At 47.6% G+C, this 18,952-nt stretch overlaps 2 protein-coding genes across 4 annotated transcripts; one reads left to right on the forward strand and one right to left on the reverse strand.

Annotated features, from left to right (window-relative positions):
- Window positions 1-3,471: 3,471 nt before the first annotated feature.
- Window positions 3,472-16,494, reverse strand: POLR3GL (RNA polymerase III subunit GL). Of its 2 annotated transcripts, none has more exons than XM_025982986.2 (9): window positions 16,386-16,494; window positions 13,183-13,307; window positions 6,601-6,768; window positions 6,161-6,290; window positions 5,246-5,314; window positions 4,854-4,910; window positions 4,511-4,584; window positions 4,265-4,378; window positions 3,472-3,985 (listed from the first exon to the last, which is right to left on the reverse strand). In XM_025982986.2, exons 3-9 carry the CDS (start codon window positions 6,724-6,726, stop codon window positions 3,899-3,901), a joined length of 657 nt encoding a protein of 218 aa, XP_025838771.1. In that variant the 5' UTR covers window positions 6,727-6,768; window positions 13,183-13,307; window positions 16,386-16,494; the 3' UTR covers window positions 3,472-3,898. The 2 variants fall into 2 exon arrangements, with proteins under 2 accessions (XP_025838771.1, XP_072622799.1); XM_072766698.1 differs by lacking the exon at window positions 16,386-16,494 and adding an exon at window positions 8,200-8,239 and having other exon boundaries at window positions 13,183-13,261.
- ANKRD34A (ankyrin repeat domain 34A) lies at window positions 14,718-18,591 on the forward strand. Of its 2 annotated transcripts, XM_025982985.2 has the most exons (3): window positions 15,334-15,533; window positions 15,638-15,701; window positions 16,084-18,591. In XM_025982985.2, exon 3 carries the CDS (start codon window positions 16,200-16,202, stop codon window positions 17,727-17,729), a length of 1,530 nt encoding a protein of 509 aa, XP_025838770.1. In that variant the 5' UTR covers window positions 15,334-15,533; window positions 15,638-15,701; window positions 16,084-16,199; the 3' UTR covers window positions 17,730-18,591. The 2 variants fall into 2 exon arrangements, with proteins under 2 accessions (XP_025838768.1, XP_025838770.1); XM_025982983.2 differs by lacking the exon at window positions 15,638-15,701 and having other exon boundaries at window positions 14,718-15,533.
- Window positions 18,592-18,952: the final 361 nt, after the last annotated feature.

An 18,952-nucleotide genomic window follows, 5' to 3' on the forward strand; every position in this document is an offset into this window, starting at 1 on the left:
ACAGGATTTGGATGTTTTCCCTTGACCATTTTATACCAAGAAAGATGGACTCACAGGATGGGGAAGATTCAGGGAGAGGCAGGGGTCCAAATCTTGGGAAGCTTGGTTCATAGCTGAGGATCTAGGGAGGAGGGCTTTGAGAATAGGGAATAGTCCCAGACTCAGAGATCGTGGGGACACAGCCTCTCCCTGCATTGGTCAGGCCTGGGTCTGAGGACCCTTGGACCTTAAAAAGGTCTTAAAAGTCTTGGGCCTTAGCCTCTCAGGTCCTGCAGTTTGAGCCGATCACTGTCTTCCCACTGAGTCCCCTTAGGCTGGCCAGGAGAACCTTCCTTCCCTTTAAGACACAAAACAGCAAATTAAGTTCTGTTGGAGATAAAGCAAAGGGCTTTCTGAGGTGATACTAGAACTTCTTATTTTCAGCATTCTGATCCCAAATGACCTTGAGGAGATAGTGGGGCTCAGTAGGGGAAAGGTCACTGGAGAAGGGGTTATACTCGTCTGGCCCAATTAGCTAACTGAGCTATTCCTGTCTAGCTCATTTCTCTTCTCTGTCCTCTGGCCAGACTTGCAAAACGCCCAGAGATAAAGAAGCCCTGCCCCCACTAGCCCCTTCCTCATTCAGAAATTTCTCCATCAAATGGTTTGATTTGAGTCCTGACTTGCAGACTGTGACCTTGAACTCTCCTGCAGGGGTTATCACCTCCCTCAATTGTTGATAGAATTGCTGATCCTCCTGCTACCGGGGCTGAGGCAGTTTCTTGGAAAGGACTGGCTAGATGCCTGAGGTATCTTTAGCTTGCCCAAGCTGAAAATAGGTGGGGAAATCCAGAGGATGGAATGAGCTCAGCAAGAGCTGGACACATCCTGACCTTTGTTCTCAAAACCATTTAGACTCTGGCAGGTGGATCGGCATCACTTTGAAGGGTTCATAGTGGATCTCTAATCCAAATTCTGTCCCATACGTGAGGCCTGCAGACTTGTGGTGACTTTCCCAAGGCACAAGGCTGTGGAATGGTAAAATCCCATAAACCATAACTCCATAAACATATGGCCATAACTACTGCTTTGCTCAGTTGAGACAGCAGCCCTTCCCTTTGGCTTAATCTCAACCAGCCTGTGCCTCTAGGCCACCCTTCCTTCCTTTCAAAGTTCAAATAGCAATAAAAGTGAATTGAGGGAAATAAGTGTCTTTTCCTCACTACACCACGGGTGCCCTATCTACCTGATATCTGACCTTCCAATTTTCTTGGGTCTCCACTCCCAATCTTTTCAACAACATGTTGCATCCAGGTTTTCCATTCAGCCCTCCTTCTCCTCACTTGGGTTCCTGTGGAGTTTGCAGACCCCAACTCTAAAGCTTCCTGCCCAAGGTAGGAGGGGACCAGAAGTTATGGATGGAACATAGGGTAGTGAAGGGTAGGATTCTTGCCAGAGAACCCCCCTCAGCTGGAGGCCAGCATGGGCCTGGCTGTGGGTATGGGAGCAATCTGTTCAATATAAAGCAGGCCCTAGCAGGCAAGGGGGTAGCACAGGGCTGAGCAAGCACTGTGCAGTCCTCTCTAAATGTTTGCAAACAGATGCTCAACCTTTAACCTCTCAGGTGGTCCTCCTGGGATATAAGCACTCGTGACTGGTTACTAGACCTTAAACTTCAGCCTCAGCCTGCTCAGGGAACCTATGGAAAGTAGGGGAGAGGTCAATGGAAACAATCTAGCTATGCCTGGAACAGTTCTGGAATCTGGGGAAGTTGCTAGATCCCGTGTCTCTGGCTTTGTTCAGCAAGGTCACCTGCCAAGAGTGGCAGGATGCCAGATAGGAAAGAATCCAAGAATGGTCTGATCTTTTTGCCACTTTGTTTTTGAGGCAGTACAACTGAACCCAAGTGGTCACTCTCACCTTTGCCCTCCTTTCTCCCTTTTTAAGGGGAAAAGATGCATGTGTATGTAGAGGTGGGAGCAGGAGTGTGTTCCCATCCTCCTCTACTGTTTAGAATTTTGTATCTACTCTTTTAAAGTCTCAGGTTGACAATAGGTGCGATTTGGGGGGATGGCTGTGCCCCCAACATGGACACAGAGATAGTTGGTTAGGTTAGAACTGGTATATGTTGGGGAGGAGGACAGGAGGCAAAAGGAGATTTTTCAGTGTCTTTTACATTTGTTTCTTGCTGACTTCTCCACAGCCACAGTCACGGGCTAAAGTGTAACAGGTCCCTTGGTCCCTCCCCCACCATTCCACTCACCCAGCACCTTGGAGAGCTAGAAAAGGAAACACACAGATCACTGCAAATTGCTCAGTAACTCTGGAATGTTCTCTTTCAATGCCGGCTTCCTCCTCTGTTCTCTTGGCTGCCTCTACCTTAACATCTATTACCATGGCCACACCAGGGTTTCAAGGTGCTTTCCCTCAATGGAGTCACAGCCTCTATTCATTTTTTACAATGGGGTCAGAAATATCTAGCATGAGATTGCCAATCTCTATCACTTGAAGCTGAAGATTCAGTTTGCCTGCCTGAATATGGTTGGAAAATTTCTTGAAGGTTCTCTTGCATCCCCTCTTTATGACTTTCAACTGTTCAGAAGGGTCGCTATGACAGCATCCCAGCTATCGGTGCCTGCCTCGTTATTCAGTCTCTATTCTGGACACGCAGCTCGCCCGTGACTGTTGCATGTCAAGTGGCTGCAACCAATCAGCTCATCGAGGGCTTCATAGGAAGCCAATCAGAGCCTAGGGAAGTGACCTCACCCCAGGGAGAGCTGTGTGGGCGAGAAAGCATCTCTCAGAGCTATGAGTGTCCCTAAGTCACTCCCCTCCTCCCCACCCTCCTTACTTCCTGTAAAGTAATACCGCCTACCCCTCTACCCCAAGAAGGGAGTAGGAAAGGCTAACTAAATTCCACAAAGGAAGAACCAAAAGAGAAGCTGCAAGTCAGCCATAAAGCAGCTTCTGGAAGTGGAGAATGGGGAATCCCTTTTCAGAGACCTATCTTTCAATGTGGAGTCCCCCATGCCTGGAAGAGGGTGTGTGATGAGGAAGAATCAGCACCTCTTCCCTCCTCCCTCCCTGCACCTGGCTTTCTTGACTCTCTCACAAAAATAGCTGTAATCTTTCCTTGTAAACAAGGACAAGATCAAGGTCAAGTGTGGGAAAGAGAGGGCCGTGTCCACATATGGAAAGAGATAATTGTGTCCCATGGCCTGAGGACCAGGGGCTCAGAAGCCAGCTGGTCTTCAGGGCATGAGCTATTCTCTCCTACTCTGCACAGCCTCAGCGATGAGTTCCTGAATATTCCCTGGCAGGGCTAGATTGGGAGTGTCCTACATGGGAGTGGGAGGGCAGGGGTAAAGGACAGGAAAGCTGCAACCCCCAGTGTGTCACACTGGACTCTGATGGATAAGGAAAGAATGGCCTAGCTAGGCAACCTTCGTTTCCCTCAAGGCCTCGCCCACCAGGCCTCACCCTGGACAGAGAGACAGATAAAAACATTTTATTTAAAAATATAAAACTGGCCTTACGCCTCCTAACTGCACACACCCTCAATGATCTTTCACTATAAAAAAGTGGGTGGGGAAAAAAAAGTGGGTGGGGATACATGTACAGCTGTTTCAGCTCTAACAACTAGTTTCTTTCGACCCTTCTTTCTTTCATACAATTAAGACATTGGTCTTTTGCCCTTTTCCCAAGCTAAGAGAGGTGACACAAGGGTGGAGGGAGAGGAAGAGTAGAAAAGAGAGCTATCCGTCATCATTTTTCACTTCTGTCTCCAGGGCCAAAGAGTTTATCTGGACTCTAAGCAAATGCTTTGCCTGTCCACAAAGCCAAATAATAGGCACAGTTACTCTCTCTATCTTAAATCAAGAAAGAGCCGAAGGTCCAGGGTATCATTCAGGGTCCTTCTTCAGTATATAGCCTCATCCATATTGTCATCACTGTCACCCCCAAAGTCCTCTCCATTGTCAAAATACGACATGATGTAATCAGTTTCCTGAAACAGAACAAAAAGGAATCAAAGTCAGGCATGCTTTGGGCCTTCTCCTTCCTCCCCTCCCCAAGAAACCATCCCAGGCCTGGGAAGTCCCTTCTGGATACAGTTTCTTCTTTAGAAGAACCTGGGAACACATGAAGTGGAGGCCACTATTCTCTATAGCACATGTCCTTTGGCTCTCCTACCCTCTAGAGAGAACAACCTTGGAGGACCGAGTTGAGACCCACAGAGCTTATGAGGAAGAGAGGGGACCTAAAGGTGGAAGGAGAGCCCTTTCACCTCTTCATGTTCTTCTTCATCATACTCCTCTTCTTCTTCCTCTTCCTTCTCTTCTTCTTCTTCTTTTTCCTCGTCTTCCTCTGAAGTCACTTCTTCCTCCTTCTTCTCCAGGGTCTTACATGGAGATGAATAGAAGGAGAAAATCAGACGCAGCTCAGAGGAGGGAAAAGAATGAGGCACACATGGGCCAAAGGGCAGGGAATGGGACTGGGGTCCAGGTGGTCTCTATGCACACTTCCCCCTTACCTCCAGTTTCTGTATTGTTTCTTCCTTATCTTCTGTGTTCTTAGGGGGCCTCTTGGGGATTAGGATGGTGGTCCCTGGCCAAAGAATCAAAAGGTGAACCATTAGAACAAACTTCTTTTTTTCTTTTTTAGCAAACTTCTTTTTTAGCTTATTAGAGCTTATTAGAAAGCTCTTGCAGAGACAATGTCACTCTGCTGCCCTCATGTGGCCACCATGGCATCCAGCTACAATACTGGGTGGAACCAGTTAGAAACTGGGAGGGCAGGCAAGACCACAGACAGCCTCTGCCCTCCAGCTGATGAAGGAAATCTCTCCTCTGCCTCCTTTTCCCAGATACACTCACGTTCCTTCTGTAGCTTCCGCACTCGGATCTTTAGCTCCCGAGGTAAACGTCGCCAATCTGGGAACAGTGGGGACATAAAAGTCAGAAAGACCCTGCCTGGGGTCTCCTATGAATAATTGGTTTTAAAGAAAGGTAAGAGTCAGGATGATGGTGAGGAAGGAAGGGGTCGGGTCAAAGTTACTGAGAACAAAACTGTGGTTTGGATGCCTCCAGGGAAGAGGGGCTATTTCATAGATTTTCAGGTAGAGTCTGAGAGTGTTTTGTAGTACAACTAGGACTCCAGTTTATAAATACTGAGTAGAGTGGGGGGGGGAGGAGGTGGACAGAGAAAGGTGAATGGGTTGGTGGCTTTTGGCAGCCAAAAGGCAGTCAATGAAAGGGCCATCACTTACCAGGGTTCCAATCAATGGCATTGTCAATCGGCCCTGACATCTGATATTTGTCTGAGTAACGCTCCACATCTGAGGGGTTAGAGGCCAAGGGTCAAAGTTTTATCCTTTCAGAGCCCTAGAACAGGGTTGTTCCTAAGGGCCCAGCCCTCTCAATACTCAGCATGCATTGTCTGTTCCTTCACCCCAAACCCAGAGCCCAGGTGGTCAGCTTCAGTGAGGATCTTCAACACTCTTCTACCTTGTCCCTTTGCCACCCCAAATTATAATGTTTTTGTTCTCTCCCTTAACCCAAAGGCACAGCCATACTGAGAGGTAGTTTGGTACATGGGAAAATATACTAAAGAGCAAGAGATCAGGGTTTCAGTCTTCCCTTTCTCTCTGTTAATAGGGCTACCAGGCAAGTCCTTTCACCCCTGAGCTGCAGCTTCTAAGGCTTCAACTGGAAAGCACTATTTGTCAATATACTCAAACACTGCACTTGCACACTTGTTGGTGAATAGCCATTATCCCAAGCCTCCTAAGAGACTCCCCTTCTCTGGTCCCTCCTGGTCTCCCTGACCTCTCCATAATCCTGCTGACCTTAGGAGGGCTTCTCAGACACCCAGCATTAGCCTCCCTTCTTATTGTTTGGTGCTTGTAACATCCAAACTGTTAAAAATGTTGATGTATTTCACTTATACCTATGAAATGAGCACCCTGATGTTTAACCTCTTACTATCTTAAGACTGTTGTGAGACTCAGAACAAACCACGGATACCATAATACCTTTCAAAGGCAGGAGTAATTGTTATCATCTCCCCAGTTAGACAGTGAGCTTCCTGTGCCTCTTCTGGCCTCTCTGGCCCTCCATGGTGCTGTGTCTAGGACACTGCTCATGAAAGGCACTCAGAACATGATGTTAACATTCCAACTGACCTCTCTTGGGGACAGCTGGCCGGATGAAGTAGGGGAGCTGCCTCATGGCCCCTCGTAGCTCCTGCTTCAGTGCCAGGACATATTCCCCTTCCTCTCCTGAGGTCAGAGGCACGGGGCGGAACTCCAAGGGCTAAGGAAACAGGGGTAGTGGTCAGTTCAGGCGGGGGTGAAACACTAGAGTACAAACCTAGAAGGGTCTCTCCCCCTAATGCAATCCAACGCTCTCACTGAACAGAGGGCCAAAGAAAAATGGGGAGAACAACACAGCATTTTGAAAGCTGGGGAGTTGGGAGTGTAAGAAACTACTTTGCCTAGAAAACATCCCATGTGGGTTGGAAGCACAGAGACAGGAAGAGGCAAGATGAGTTTTACAGTGGCCCACGAGGAATCCAGGATCATATACAGTCAGCCAGGGGCACACAAGTGGGGGAGACACTCACAGGGAAGAGTGGAGAAGGCTGCAGGGTGGGTGGAGGCAGAGCATCACCCTTCCCAATGCCCACAGCTTCCATGTTGAAGGTCAGCTGGCCCCGGCCACGACCCCGGCCCCCACCCCGACTGGCCATGGTGGAGGGGGCCTGGGTATTCAGTGATCCAGTGAGAAAAACCTGATAAAGACAAAAACAAAAAGTATAGTAGAATGATAGGAAGCCAGGGAGGTACAAGATACTCAATTTTTTCTCCTTAAGATCCAAAAAGCCAGTATAATTCAACAAATTTTGGTGGGGAAGGCATTGTACCAAGGAGGGTATTTATGGAAATACATATATGGATGAGATATGGTCCCAACAGGACAGATATTTGCAATATAGTGTAACTGTAGAACAGAAAGAAAAGTAGGGATGCCTGAGCGGCTCAGTTGGTTAAGACTCCTTGATTCTGGCTCGGGTCACGATCTCAGGGTCATGATCTCTGGGTCATGGCCCCGCATTGGCTCCACACTCAGTGCAGAGTCTGCTTGGGTTCTCTCTCTCTCTCTCTACCCCCCACCCCCACCCCACTCTTTCTTTTTTTCTCCAATAAATAAATCTTTTTTTTTTAAGGTGAACGTGATTAGACCCTCGGACAAAATTTCCTTCCATCCCCAAGATAATTTGATATTTGTCACCATCTGCATATCTCTATATAATCTTTGAACTTTTTCTCTCCCTGGCTTTCTACACCCAATTGGGCCCCAATTCAAGCTAGTGCAGTGAATTTAGCAAAACATTTATTAAGCATCTACTATGGAAAAGGTAGTGTGCCAGGCACTGTGGGGGCATAGGGAGAGGTCAGTCATCAGTCTCACTGTCAGTGGTGGGAGGTAGGGGTGAAGAGAATCATTACAATCAACTTATTATTATTTGAAATACCACTGAGAAGCACAGAATCTTAGAATTGGAGGGACTGATAGAAGTATGTAGTCTAAACCCCTTCCCAATGCAGTACTCCACTCTGTACGTTCTTAGTCATTCAAATTCCAGTGGCATTCTTCTATTGAGAGGGTGTTCATTCTTTCCCAAGCCCGCCCATCCCATAGTGACCAACTCTGATGAACTGCAAGTTTCTTCTACTACTAGACTGAACTCTGCCTCTTGTCACCAACCTTGAGGGGCCAGTCAGAAGCAGATAGGATGGAGGGTAAAGTTACCAAATGAAAATGAAACTTCCAAGAAATGATATTCCAGTGACAAACAGCACACCTAGCACCCACATCTTGGTCTCTAATACCATTTTCCAACAAAAGGAACCAGGGCTTCTTGGAGGAATGGCTGATTCTAGGGTTGGGAAGGAAACATATAAGGTGAGCCTGAAGCATGTTCTGGTACCAGAAAGCAAAGAAGTACTCAAAACCACAACACGCATACATTGGTGGGGCTATGTCAAAGGGGCACAAAAGTCAACTGAAAGACCTCCCAATGGCCAAAGCTGGAAGAATTTGACAATGAAATAAAATAAAGTAGTATTAGATTATAATCCTAAAGTATAATATAAATATCCACAAGTCCATACTGATATAAATACACGATTAAATAAGTTATGGGGGAGAAAAGACAAACCTCTCGTACAGGATTCCAAATAAATTATGTAGACTCCACCCTGAAAAGAAGGAGTATAACGAGTATAACTTTCCACTCTTTATTTTTTTTATTTTTTATTCTTTTTAAAATTTTATTTATTTATTCATGAGAGACAGAGAGAGAGAAAGAGGCTGAGACACAGGCAGAGGGAGAAGCAGGCTCCATCCAGGATCATGCCCTGGGTCGAAGGCAGATGTTCAACCGGTGGGCTACCCAGGTATCCCAACTTTTCACTCTTTAAGTGTAGGCTATACATAGGGAATTTTGTCTAATTCAGCTTTGGAAAGGGGGGAGTAACTAACTCTACAGTGGAGAAACTAGACAAACACTACTTTAGTTAGGTGACCAAGGTCAAAATCAACAATATTAAATTATGTTGCTAGTAAGGGTACATACCCTTAATATGATGAGAGAAGGGAGAAAGCTAGGAAGACTGGGATGGTGAGAGGAGGCTTGATGAATTACAAGGTCTCAAGTTTGGAAGAGCTTCAGAAATCATGTAATCATTCATTCAACAAATAATTATTGAGCATTTACTATATGCCAGACATAATGCTAGACAATGGAGATCATAGTGAATCCTCTACTCCAGACATGTATCCTTCCTCTGATAAACCATATTTAGTAAGTTGTTTTCCAGTTTCTATTTAAACGTCTTGGGATCCCTGGGTGGCTCAGTGGTTTAGCACCTGCCTTTGACCCAGGGCGTGATTCTGGAGACCCGGGATCGAGTCCCACGTCGGGCTCCTGGTGCATGGAGCCTGCTTCTCCCTCAGCCTGTGTCTCTGCCTCTCAATCTCTCTCTCTCTCTCTCTGTGACTATCATAAAAAAAAAAAAAAAAAAGTTTAAACATCTTTAGTAAGAGGGCTCTCTAGCTCACTTTGCATATTATTCCATTTTGGATATTTGTTCTTCAATTAATATCCAGCAAATACTCTAAACAAGAAATTTATGGCTCAACAAAATGCCCTGGTTCATGAAAAAAAAAGATTAAAAAAAAAAAAGATTTAGAAATATGTATAAGATCATCTATTTTGTCAAACACATACATACACACTTATGATGAAAAAAAGTTGTTCTTAAAGGATACACACTGAAAATTAATGTTGGTTAATTTGAGGTCATAGGGTTTTGCATTTTTGGGGAGTTCTGTGTATTTTAAAGTTTGTTTTCTATACTGAATAGGTATTGCTTTTGTAATAAGAGAAAAATAATAATTAAAAATATAGCAACAGAACAGCAGATGAGATTAATATATATCAGAAGAAGGAGGGAGTGGAAAAATGTGTGTCTGAAGAATTTGCAAAGGTTTAGGTCCAACAAAAAATGTAAGGAAAAATGGCTATTTGTTAATAGATTAAACTGTGATCTGATTGAAAGAACGTATTAGGGGAGAAAGGATGTTTCACCAACACTAGAGAAGGAGAAAGAATTTATGAGCATGTCTTCAGGCCCTTTCAAAGGAAAAGACACTCTAACCAACTGGTTCAGGTATCTCTTCACCTGACAAACCCAGGTCTAGCAGTGGGGATGATAACTGGTTTGATTGTGGTGTAATAAGGAGTCAAGAAAAGGCTCCACTTCTAGATACTAACCCAAGGACATGGGGTAAAAGGAAGACAAAATTTTATTTAATTGAGACAATAAACTGGTGGTTGGAAAACTGTAAACCATCCATCTCTACTTCACTTGGGTCAGGAATCTACGGTGTGTCTCTTCTATTAAAGATTGTGATTGAGTCTAAATTCTTGAGATATTTAGGGTCTTCTATAATCTGGTCCCAAACAGCTTTTCCTTATCATCAACCTTCCCTAGAGCTCACCCTTATACTGCCTTTCCCCCAAATAAAATCTCATATATATGATACTGACTGTGCTATATTGTGGTAGAAATTACTAAGAAGCAGGCTTCAACAAAACATACAAAGACAGTATATGTAGTGGTTAAGAACATGAATTTGGGGCAGCCCCGGTGGCGCAGCAGTTTGGCGCCGCCTGAAGCCCGGGGTGTGATCCTGGAGGTCCCGGATTGAGTCCCATGTCAGGCTCCCTGCATGGAGCCTGCTTCTCCCTCTGCCTGTGCCTCTGCCTCTCTCTCGCTCTCTCTGAATAAATAAATAAATGAATCTTTAAAAAAAAAAAAAAAGAACATGAATTTGAATTCTGTCATTTCCTAGCTATACAACCTCCAGCAATTTATTCAATATCTTTAATCTGTTTCTTCAATTGTAAATGGGAATAATAATAAAAACACCCTAACTCATTCAACAAGTATTTACTGGGTGCTTGTTATATGTCAGACACTGTTCCAAGAGCTAGGGATATAGCAGTGAGCAAAACGAGAACTGCTTTGCCCATGTAAGATGGAGCTTACATTCTGGTGGAGTTATCAATATACAAATATTTCAAGGCCTGAGACTAGGTGGAATGCCTAACAGGGTAGATGTGAACAGAGGAAAGAAGAGATCCAGAAGCTGAGGCCTAGAGCACTCTAATATTTAGGATTTGCTCTATTTGTGATAAATAAGACAAGGAGTTAATATTCATTATATGAGAACTCATGGAAATCCAAATGAAAAAAATCATACCAATAGAATAAGTGTGCAAAGGACACTAATAGGCAATTGACAAAAGAGTAATTAATAAAACTGCTCTTCACCTACCAAAATTTTTTTTAAAGATTTTATTTATTTATTCATGAGAGACAGAGAGAGAGGCAGAGACACAGGCAGAGGGAGAAGCAGGCCCCATGCAGGGTGCCTGATGTGGGACTCCATCCTTGGTCTCCAGGATCAAACCCTGGGCTGAAGGCGGTGCCAAACCGCTGAGCCACCCGGGTTGCCCTTCACCTACCAAATTGACAAAGACTTAAAAAATAATCAGGCTGCCAGGTTTTTTTGAGATGGACACTCTCATACCTCATTGGAAGGATTGTGTTTATACACAATCTTTCAGGGGAGCTATTTGGCCATTTGAATCAACAGCCTTTTAAATGTTCATATCCTTAATCCAATAGTCCCACTTTAAAAATAATCCATCCTAAAGAAATCATCATATATATAATCAGATATATAAGGATGGTTATCATAGAGCTATCCATGGTAGCAAAACTTCTGAAATAACCTAAATGGGCCAACGAAAAATGAATGTAAAAAAAAAAAAAAAAATCAAATATCCATTTTAGACTATTATATAGAAAGAAAAATTACTTCAAATAATATTTTTTTCAAATAATATTTAAAGGCAAAAAAATGTTCACGATATAAAGTGGAGGGAAACATGATATAAAATTGTATTTGTTGTATAGCCTGACTTATGTAATACACACACACACACACACACACACACACGTATACAGAAAAGAAATCGAAAGGATAAATATTAAAGTAATAATAATGGTTATCAGGGATCCCCGGGTGGCTCAGCAGTTTAGCGCCTGCCTTTCGCCCATGGCGTGATCCTGGAGTTCCAGGATCAAGTCCCACGTCGGGGTCCCTGCATGGAGTCTGCTTCTCCCTCTGCCTATGTCTCTGCCTCTCTCTGTGTGTCTATCATGAATAAATAAATAAAATCTTTAAAAAATAATAATGATTATCACTATATCATGGTCACAAAACAATAGGCATTTTTATTTATACACTATGTGTTTCCAAATTTTCTAGAATAGGCATTTTTATTTATACCTTTATATGTTTCCAAATTTTCTAGAATACATATTAGTTCTTTAATCAGAAACCAAAAGGGATAGTTTCCTTTATTTTTAAAAATGCTACCACTGAAAAAAAACAAAAAAAAACAAAAACAAAAAACAACAACAAAAAAATGCTACCACTGGGACAGCTCTCCCTCTTTTACAATGAAAGTAAGGAATGCATTTCGTTGAGTACATATTTGTTTAGAATATTTTTGGACATTAATTGAAGAACAAATATCAAAAATGGAATGACCTGCAAATTGAGGTAGGAAGTCCTTTTTAAAATAGAAATGAGGTAACAATTTACCAACTATAGTTTATCAGAGTAAGGATGCATGTCTAAAGTCGAGGATTCACTATGATCCCCACTGTCCAGCTGTGTCTGGGTTACAGTAAGTGCTCAATAAATATTTGTTGGATGAATGAATGAATGAATGAATACATGATCTCTGAGAGCTCTTCCACACTTGAGACCTTGTGATTTATCAAGTCTCCCCTTACCATCCCAGTCCTCCTAGCTTTCTCCCTTTTCTGGCCTATGGGCTATTATATCACAAACCACTAATTTAAGAGATCTTAATTAGATTACTGTATTACATTTTAATTGTCTTTTATTAATTGTTCTCCAATTACGTTAGGAGTTTAAATTCTGCCTTCCCAACCAATTCCATTCAATTAACCTTTATTGGGCACTTCCTATTAAGTACAAGAACCTGCCTGCAAAATCTTATAGTTTCAGAACAGAAACATTAGAGAGCTCACTAAGTGCTCTAATGGAGGTATGCGTAAATACTATCGTCAGACTGGGGAACGGCTATTGGGGGGTGGTAAGAAGGAGAAGAAGAAGAGGAGGAGGAGGAGGAAAAGAAGAAAAAAGGCAATCGAGGAAAGCTACAGGTAGGAGGTAATATTTCAGCTGAGTCTTGATAGGTAACAGGAGTTCGTCAGACTCTTAGACAAGGAAATATTATTAATAGATTCAGGGGAAGCTGATGCCGAAGCAAAGAGTCGGGAATACAAGGTGAGCCTTCCACACTTTGTGCTTTAATATCTCTCCTGTATGCATGAAAGAAAACTGCAGTTCTCTGGTATGTAATCGGTACAGCAATAGGAGCCCTTAAGGGAAAGGGAAGAAGAGTAGGAAACCAGAGGGGGCTGGATCCAACAGCCTCCCGGAAAGCGTTGTCTATCTCGCAGCTTGGCCCTGGTGAACTAGTTCGGGAGGTGTGGGACTGGACCAGGTCAGAGCCCCCAGGACCAAGCCTTACCTGCTGCCCCTCCCCCACGCGGAGCCCACGTCGCAGCCAACTTGAAATTTGCAGGTCTTCCTCTAGCTGGTGGCGCTGTAGGTCCGCCTCTCAGAGCTCCCCATTGGTGCGTCCTCCCGGCCAATCTAGGAGAAGACGAGGAGGGAGATCCGCCCACTTGAAGCCGAAGAGAAGCCGGGAGGGGGAGAGGCAGCCTGAACCCAGGCTTGGGAAGCCCCGCGCAGCGTGATGGAAGATGGGGTTGCAAAGTCAACGAGGAGTCGGTTATTTCCCAACTCATCTCAAATGGGGGAACTGCTGGCTAGCGAGAGTCCACAGAGGGAACCTGACACTTAGATCTCACCGAGGAACTCTGTTGAAGAAGCTCCCAGATAAATGATCTGTTGGTTCTTTAGGGATCAGCCTTTTTGTGACATGGGCTTCACAGCCTGGCCTCTCCTCCGTGACTCCGACCTTCCCTACTAATCCTACATTGCTTCCCTCTAGCGCCACAAATGAATACTTCTTTTCTAATTTTATTTTTTCCCTGTGCGTTGCTGTCATGTCTGCGAGAAGATGGGAGGAAAGTTTGGGGAAGGAAGGATTAGGAATCAGAGAACCAGAGTTGGGGAAGCAGGACAAAGCCCAGTGTTTCCCTCATTTTCTATTTCCTTCCAGCTCCTCCTAGCCCTTGGCGAATGGGGCACGGTGGCAAGTGTGGATGGGGTGGTGGTGGTGGAAAGGAATCCTACTTTCACACCCACACATAACAAACCCCCACAAAACAACTCCAGAAACAGAGAGCAATAATAATTCAGAGTGGTGATAAAAATGTAGGAGTTAGTCAAGAAAATAATCCCAGACGTCAGAGAAAATGTTGCTGGGAGTGAAGCCTCTGGACTTGGAAGGCTGTAGGTGTAGTGGCAAGTGCCCAGTCTTTGAATAGGACAGAAACAGAGCTATGAAGCTTTGGAGAACTTGCTTAACCTTACTAAGCCTCAGCTTCTTCACCTATAACAAGGAGATTCCTACCTTACAACATTGTGAAGATTGGAAATAAGGTATGTGAAGTACTTGGCGTACAGTTGGTGTCTAGTAAATGGTAGCTAGTAAAAATGGGTAGCTTCCCTGCAATATTTCTCCCTCTCCTTCTCCAGGAACATTATTTTTAGTATCTTGTGTCTTTAGTATCTTTAGTATCTTCTGGTCTCAATTATCTCAGGTGAGTTTTCCAAATCCTTGGGATGTTTTTCCTCATTCTCCACTTCCCCTCATGCATTCCAGCTGGACACAAACTCCTTCCTAAAATATGCAGATGGAAGCTATGGTAACCATGGAGACAGGGCAGGTGGCTAGGAGAGGCAGAGACAGGCAGCAGAAGAGACCAATTAGGATTGCCACAAATAGGCAGAGAAGACTTAAGGAGTGATTGGACAAGGACCTTCAAGCAACATGGAAAAATAATGAGTCTAAGCAAGACTGAATGTAAAGAGATGCAATGAGAAAGGGATGTGTTACAAGATTCTGCCCCCTTTTCCTTCTCCCTCTTCCCCTCCAAGAATATGGGGAGGAAAGCATCTGGAAATGCCGCATGGTATACCTTAAAATGACCTCATATATCCACTCTCCTCATACTTATCTGAAGTCTGTACAAGGGATCTGAGGTCCAAGTGTCTGTGCTGTGCTCCGTTTTGGGGGAGATAGAGTGAGAATGTACCGCGCTGTGTCTGGCTCCAGCTCTCCCTGACATGTAAACTGCAAGGAGGCAGCCAGATCTCTTGCTTCTCTCTGCGCAGTATGGACCTGGCTGGGGATCCCAATCGCCTCTCTCCACCTCTGCACAGTGTGCCATGTGCTGTGTGTGGCAGGTCAGATCTGGCGCACAGGCGCGCTTAAACACACACAGCGCGGAGAATGGGGCTCTGCTCAACGAAGAATTGGGATGGTCCCAGTCTGGGTCGCGGAGGAGTCTCATAAAAAAACATTTAGGTTTGTTGGGGATGAGGGGAGGTCGGCTAAGCAAGAGAAGTCAGGATTGGAGCCTCTAGTTTTTCAGGCTTTATGTCTGCATGGGTGGGGGAACGGTTTGGTGTCCGACGCCCCCACCCGCAGAGACTAGGCTATAAATAGCAAAGCAGAGCTCCGCCCCCCCCCGCCCCCCCCAGTTTCTCTCCTCCGGAGCCGGCGCCGTGCCCGGGGCGCACCAGGAGGAGGGACCAGGATCCGGTGCCCGGGCGCAGATACTGACACCAAGGGAATCCGGGTGCCCCTCCCCACGCCATGTGGGCCCCCGGGAACCCAGCTCCGCCACCCAGGCTGCCCCATGGCCCTGGCCTCAGTCCTGGCCCGGCGGAGATGCTGCGGACATTCAGGTACCTATTTGGGCGCATAGCCTGGGAGGGAAAGAGCAAGGAGTGATGGGGAACCTAGCAGGGGCAAAAGAAACCCCCAATTCTCCCCCCCCCACCCGTTTTAGGTCCCAAATGCAAGCTGCTTCCCTCCCCCCACTCAATTTTTGGGGCTGTGGCAACCTAAAAGAGGTTAGGAATGGGAATTATGTGTGTGAATGTATGGGTGCATGTGTGTGGGTGGGTGGCGTTCAGCATCCTAGGAAGGGGTATTCCAAGTGCGGGTAAGAAAAGGGGGATGCTGGAAAGGTCTGATAAGCCGTGGGGTGAGGGTGGGGGTGCGGTATCCCTGCGCGTGCACGTACGCATTTGCACGCGCGCTCGTCCTTCATTGCGGGTGCACCCTTCCCACCTCCTTAGGCATGCGCTGGGGGGAGGGGGCGGCTCAAAGGCATGAGATAAAGGAAGGGCTGTGTGCCGGTGCCGTAGAGATCACCCCACGCCATATCCGTCCACTGGTGCCTCAGTTTCCCTGCCTGACTCCGCCAATAATCTCTCTCTCTCTTTCTCGCAGGGATTGGCTTCGCCACTGAGCCCCCAGGCCTCCGCCAGCCACCACCCCCACGCCCCTAGACAGCCTTGGCGGGCCCCAGTCCCGGCTCCATTGGTGCTCTCGCCCCTGCCGCAGCTATGCTGCACACCGAGGGCCACGCTCTTCTTCGGGCGGTGGGTCAGGGTAAGCTACGCTTGGCCCGTTTGCTTCTGGAGGGAGGCGCCTACGTGAATGAGGGTGATGCCCAGGGGGAGACTGCGCTAATGGCGGCCTGTCGGGCCCGTTACGACGACCCCCAAAACAAGGCGCGCATGGTACGCTACCTCCTGGAGCAAGGCGCGGACCCCAACATCGCAGACCGCCTGGGGCGCACGGCGCTGATGCACGCCTGCGCCGGGGGTGGGGGCGCCGCCGTGGCCTCGCTGCTCCTCGCCCACGGTGCGGACCCCTCGGTGCGCGACCACGCGGGCGCCTCCGCGCTCGTCCACGCCCTGGACCGCGGAGACCGCGAGACCCTCGCCACGCTGCTGGACGCCTGTAAGGCCAAGGGCACGGAGGTCATCATCATCACCACCGACACCTCACCCTCCGGGACCAAGAAGACACGGCAGTATCTCAATTCCCCACCGTCCCCGGGGGTGGAGGACCCCGCTCCCGCTCCTCCTAGCCCCGGGGTCTGCACGTCGCCTTCCGAAATCCAACTGCAGACTGCAAGAGGAGGAGGAGGAGGAGGAGGAGGAGGAACAGGGGGAGGAGGAGGAGGACGGGGGTTGCTGTCCCCTCGCGCTCAGGAAGAAGAGGAGAAGCGGGACGTGTTCGAATTCCCTCTTCCTAAGCCCCCTGATGACTCCTCCCCTTCTGAGCCGCTACCCAAACCGCCCCGTCACCCTCCAAAACCGCTCAAAAGGCTCAACTCGGAGCCCTGGGGCCTAGTGGCCCCTCCTCAACCGGTCCCGCCCGCTGAAGGGAGGCCGGGGATCGAGCGCCTGACCGCGGAATTCAACGGCCTGACTCTGACCGGTCGACCCCGTCTGTCCAGACGTCACAGCACTGAGGGCCCGGAGGACCCGCCCCCGTGGGCGGAGAAAGTGACGGGTGGGGGTCCTCTGTCCCGCCGAAACACTGCGCCAGAAGCTCAGGAGTCTGGTCCCCCTTCAGGGCTGAGGCAGAAACTGAGCCGCATGGAGCCGGTGGAGCTCGACACCTCCGGGAATATGTGCCCCGACTCGCCGGAGTGCAGTCGCGTGGCCCTGGAGCGCCGCCGCTACAGCGCCTCCCCGCTGACCCTCCCTCCAGCGGGCTCGGCTCCCTCCCCGCGTCAGTCCCAGGAGAGTCTGCCCGGGGCTGTGTCTCCGCTCAGCGGACGGAGGCGGAGTCCCGGGCTGCTGGAGCGGAGGGGCTCGGGGACGTTGCTCCTGGACCACATTGCGCAAACGCGGCCTGGTTTCCTGCCCCCGCTCAACGTCAGCCCCCACCCTCCCATCCCCGATATTCGCCCCCAACCCGGAGGTCGGGCGCCTTCTCTGCCCGCCCCTCCCCATGCGGGGGCGCCAGGCTCTCCTAGGACCAAGCGCAAGTTGGTGAGGCGCCACTCCATGCAGACTGAGCAGATCCGCCTGCTAGGGGGCTTCCAGAGTCTAGGCGGGCCGGGGGAGCCAGGGCGCTGAGAGGAGTGAGAGGAGCCGAGGAGGGTGGGGATCAGGGCCTTGATGGGACAGGTGGCAGAACCAGCTCACACACACACACACATACACACACACCACGGACATAGGGGTCTCTTGCATGTGCTCCTGGGCATGGTGCACGCACACATGGGTAAAAAAAGTGTCCACAAGCACAGTACTCTTATTCGCAGGGAAGGGTAAGTACTCTCTTTACTGGGCGTATAGACACGTGCATTCATGTCCTGGTCACTTCACATGCATATGGGATACTTATGTACCCATTCATAGGGATGGCACACACAGGGCCACTTGTGCTAGGGCCCCTACTGGGTCCCAAAGTCACTTGCACTTGTTCAGAAGCAGTAGGGAACCCCTACCTATGGATAGTCTCCAATCTCTTTGCCCTCTTGCAGAAGCAATCCCCTACTTTCCATGTATGCCCTGCAACACAGCCCGTTCATGACTTTGCACACTCTAACCTCTTCCTGAATATCCCATCCTGTTGTGTAGGTCTTGCTTCTCTCCCCAGGCCTGGCTCCTTGTTCACACCCTGCTTCCAGCCCTAACCACTTTTCAGAATATCTTCTTCACTCTCCTTGGGATTTTCCTGCAGCAACTCCCAGCCTCAGTTCTGCTGCTGTCTTTTCTGCTCTCAGCTTTACTTCTCAACTTCCTGCTTTTTAATCCCACCTCATTCCCCCAAACAATACAGCAGGTTGTCTCATTTTCCCAGGGATGGGTCATGGGCTCTATGCTGCTCTTCTGTCTGTCTGAGCTTATGAACACCCCCACAGGTAGAAGTGGGGAGTAATCTTAAATCACTCCTCTCTCCACTTGACATATCAAATAAATGTGTTCAGAAGTCTGTGTTTTGTCACTTCTGCCTGAGGGTGTGGGGTGTGGGGAGTGAGGAATGGGGAGGGAGGGTGATACTAGCTATAATGATCTAGGGGATACTTAGAGGTTCCAGCCACCTTCTTTGTGGGGGACCAACTGACCAACTATGGTTGCAGAAGAAAAGACAAGTGTCCTGTGTCCTGAAGGTTTTAAGGCATTTGACAGGCTTTCATTGACCCAGTCTCCCCTATGTCCATCCTCAAATTCTTTAAGATTTCTACAAAAGTACTTCCTATAAAAATTACCTCTCTCCACCATCAACAGATATACCCGAGTAGATTCCATCCCTTTTTCAAGTTTCTTATTTCATGACCATTCCCAGTTATTCC

The sequence above is a fragment of the Vulpes vulpes genome, chromosome 8, assembly GCF_048418805.1.
Source record: "Vulpes vulpes isolate BD-2025 chromosome 8, VulVul3, whole genome shotgun sequence".
NCBI lineage: Eukaryota > Metazoa > Chordata > Mammalia > Carnivora > Canidae > Vulpes > Vulpes vulpes.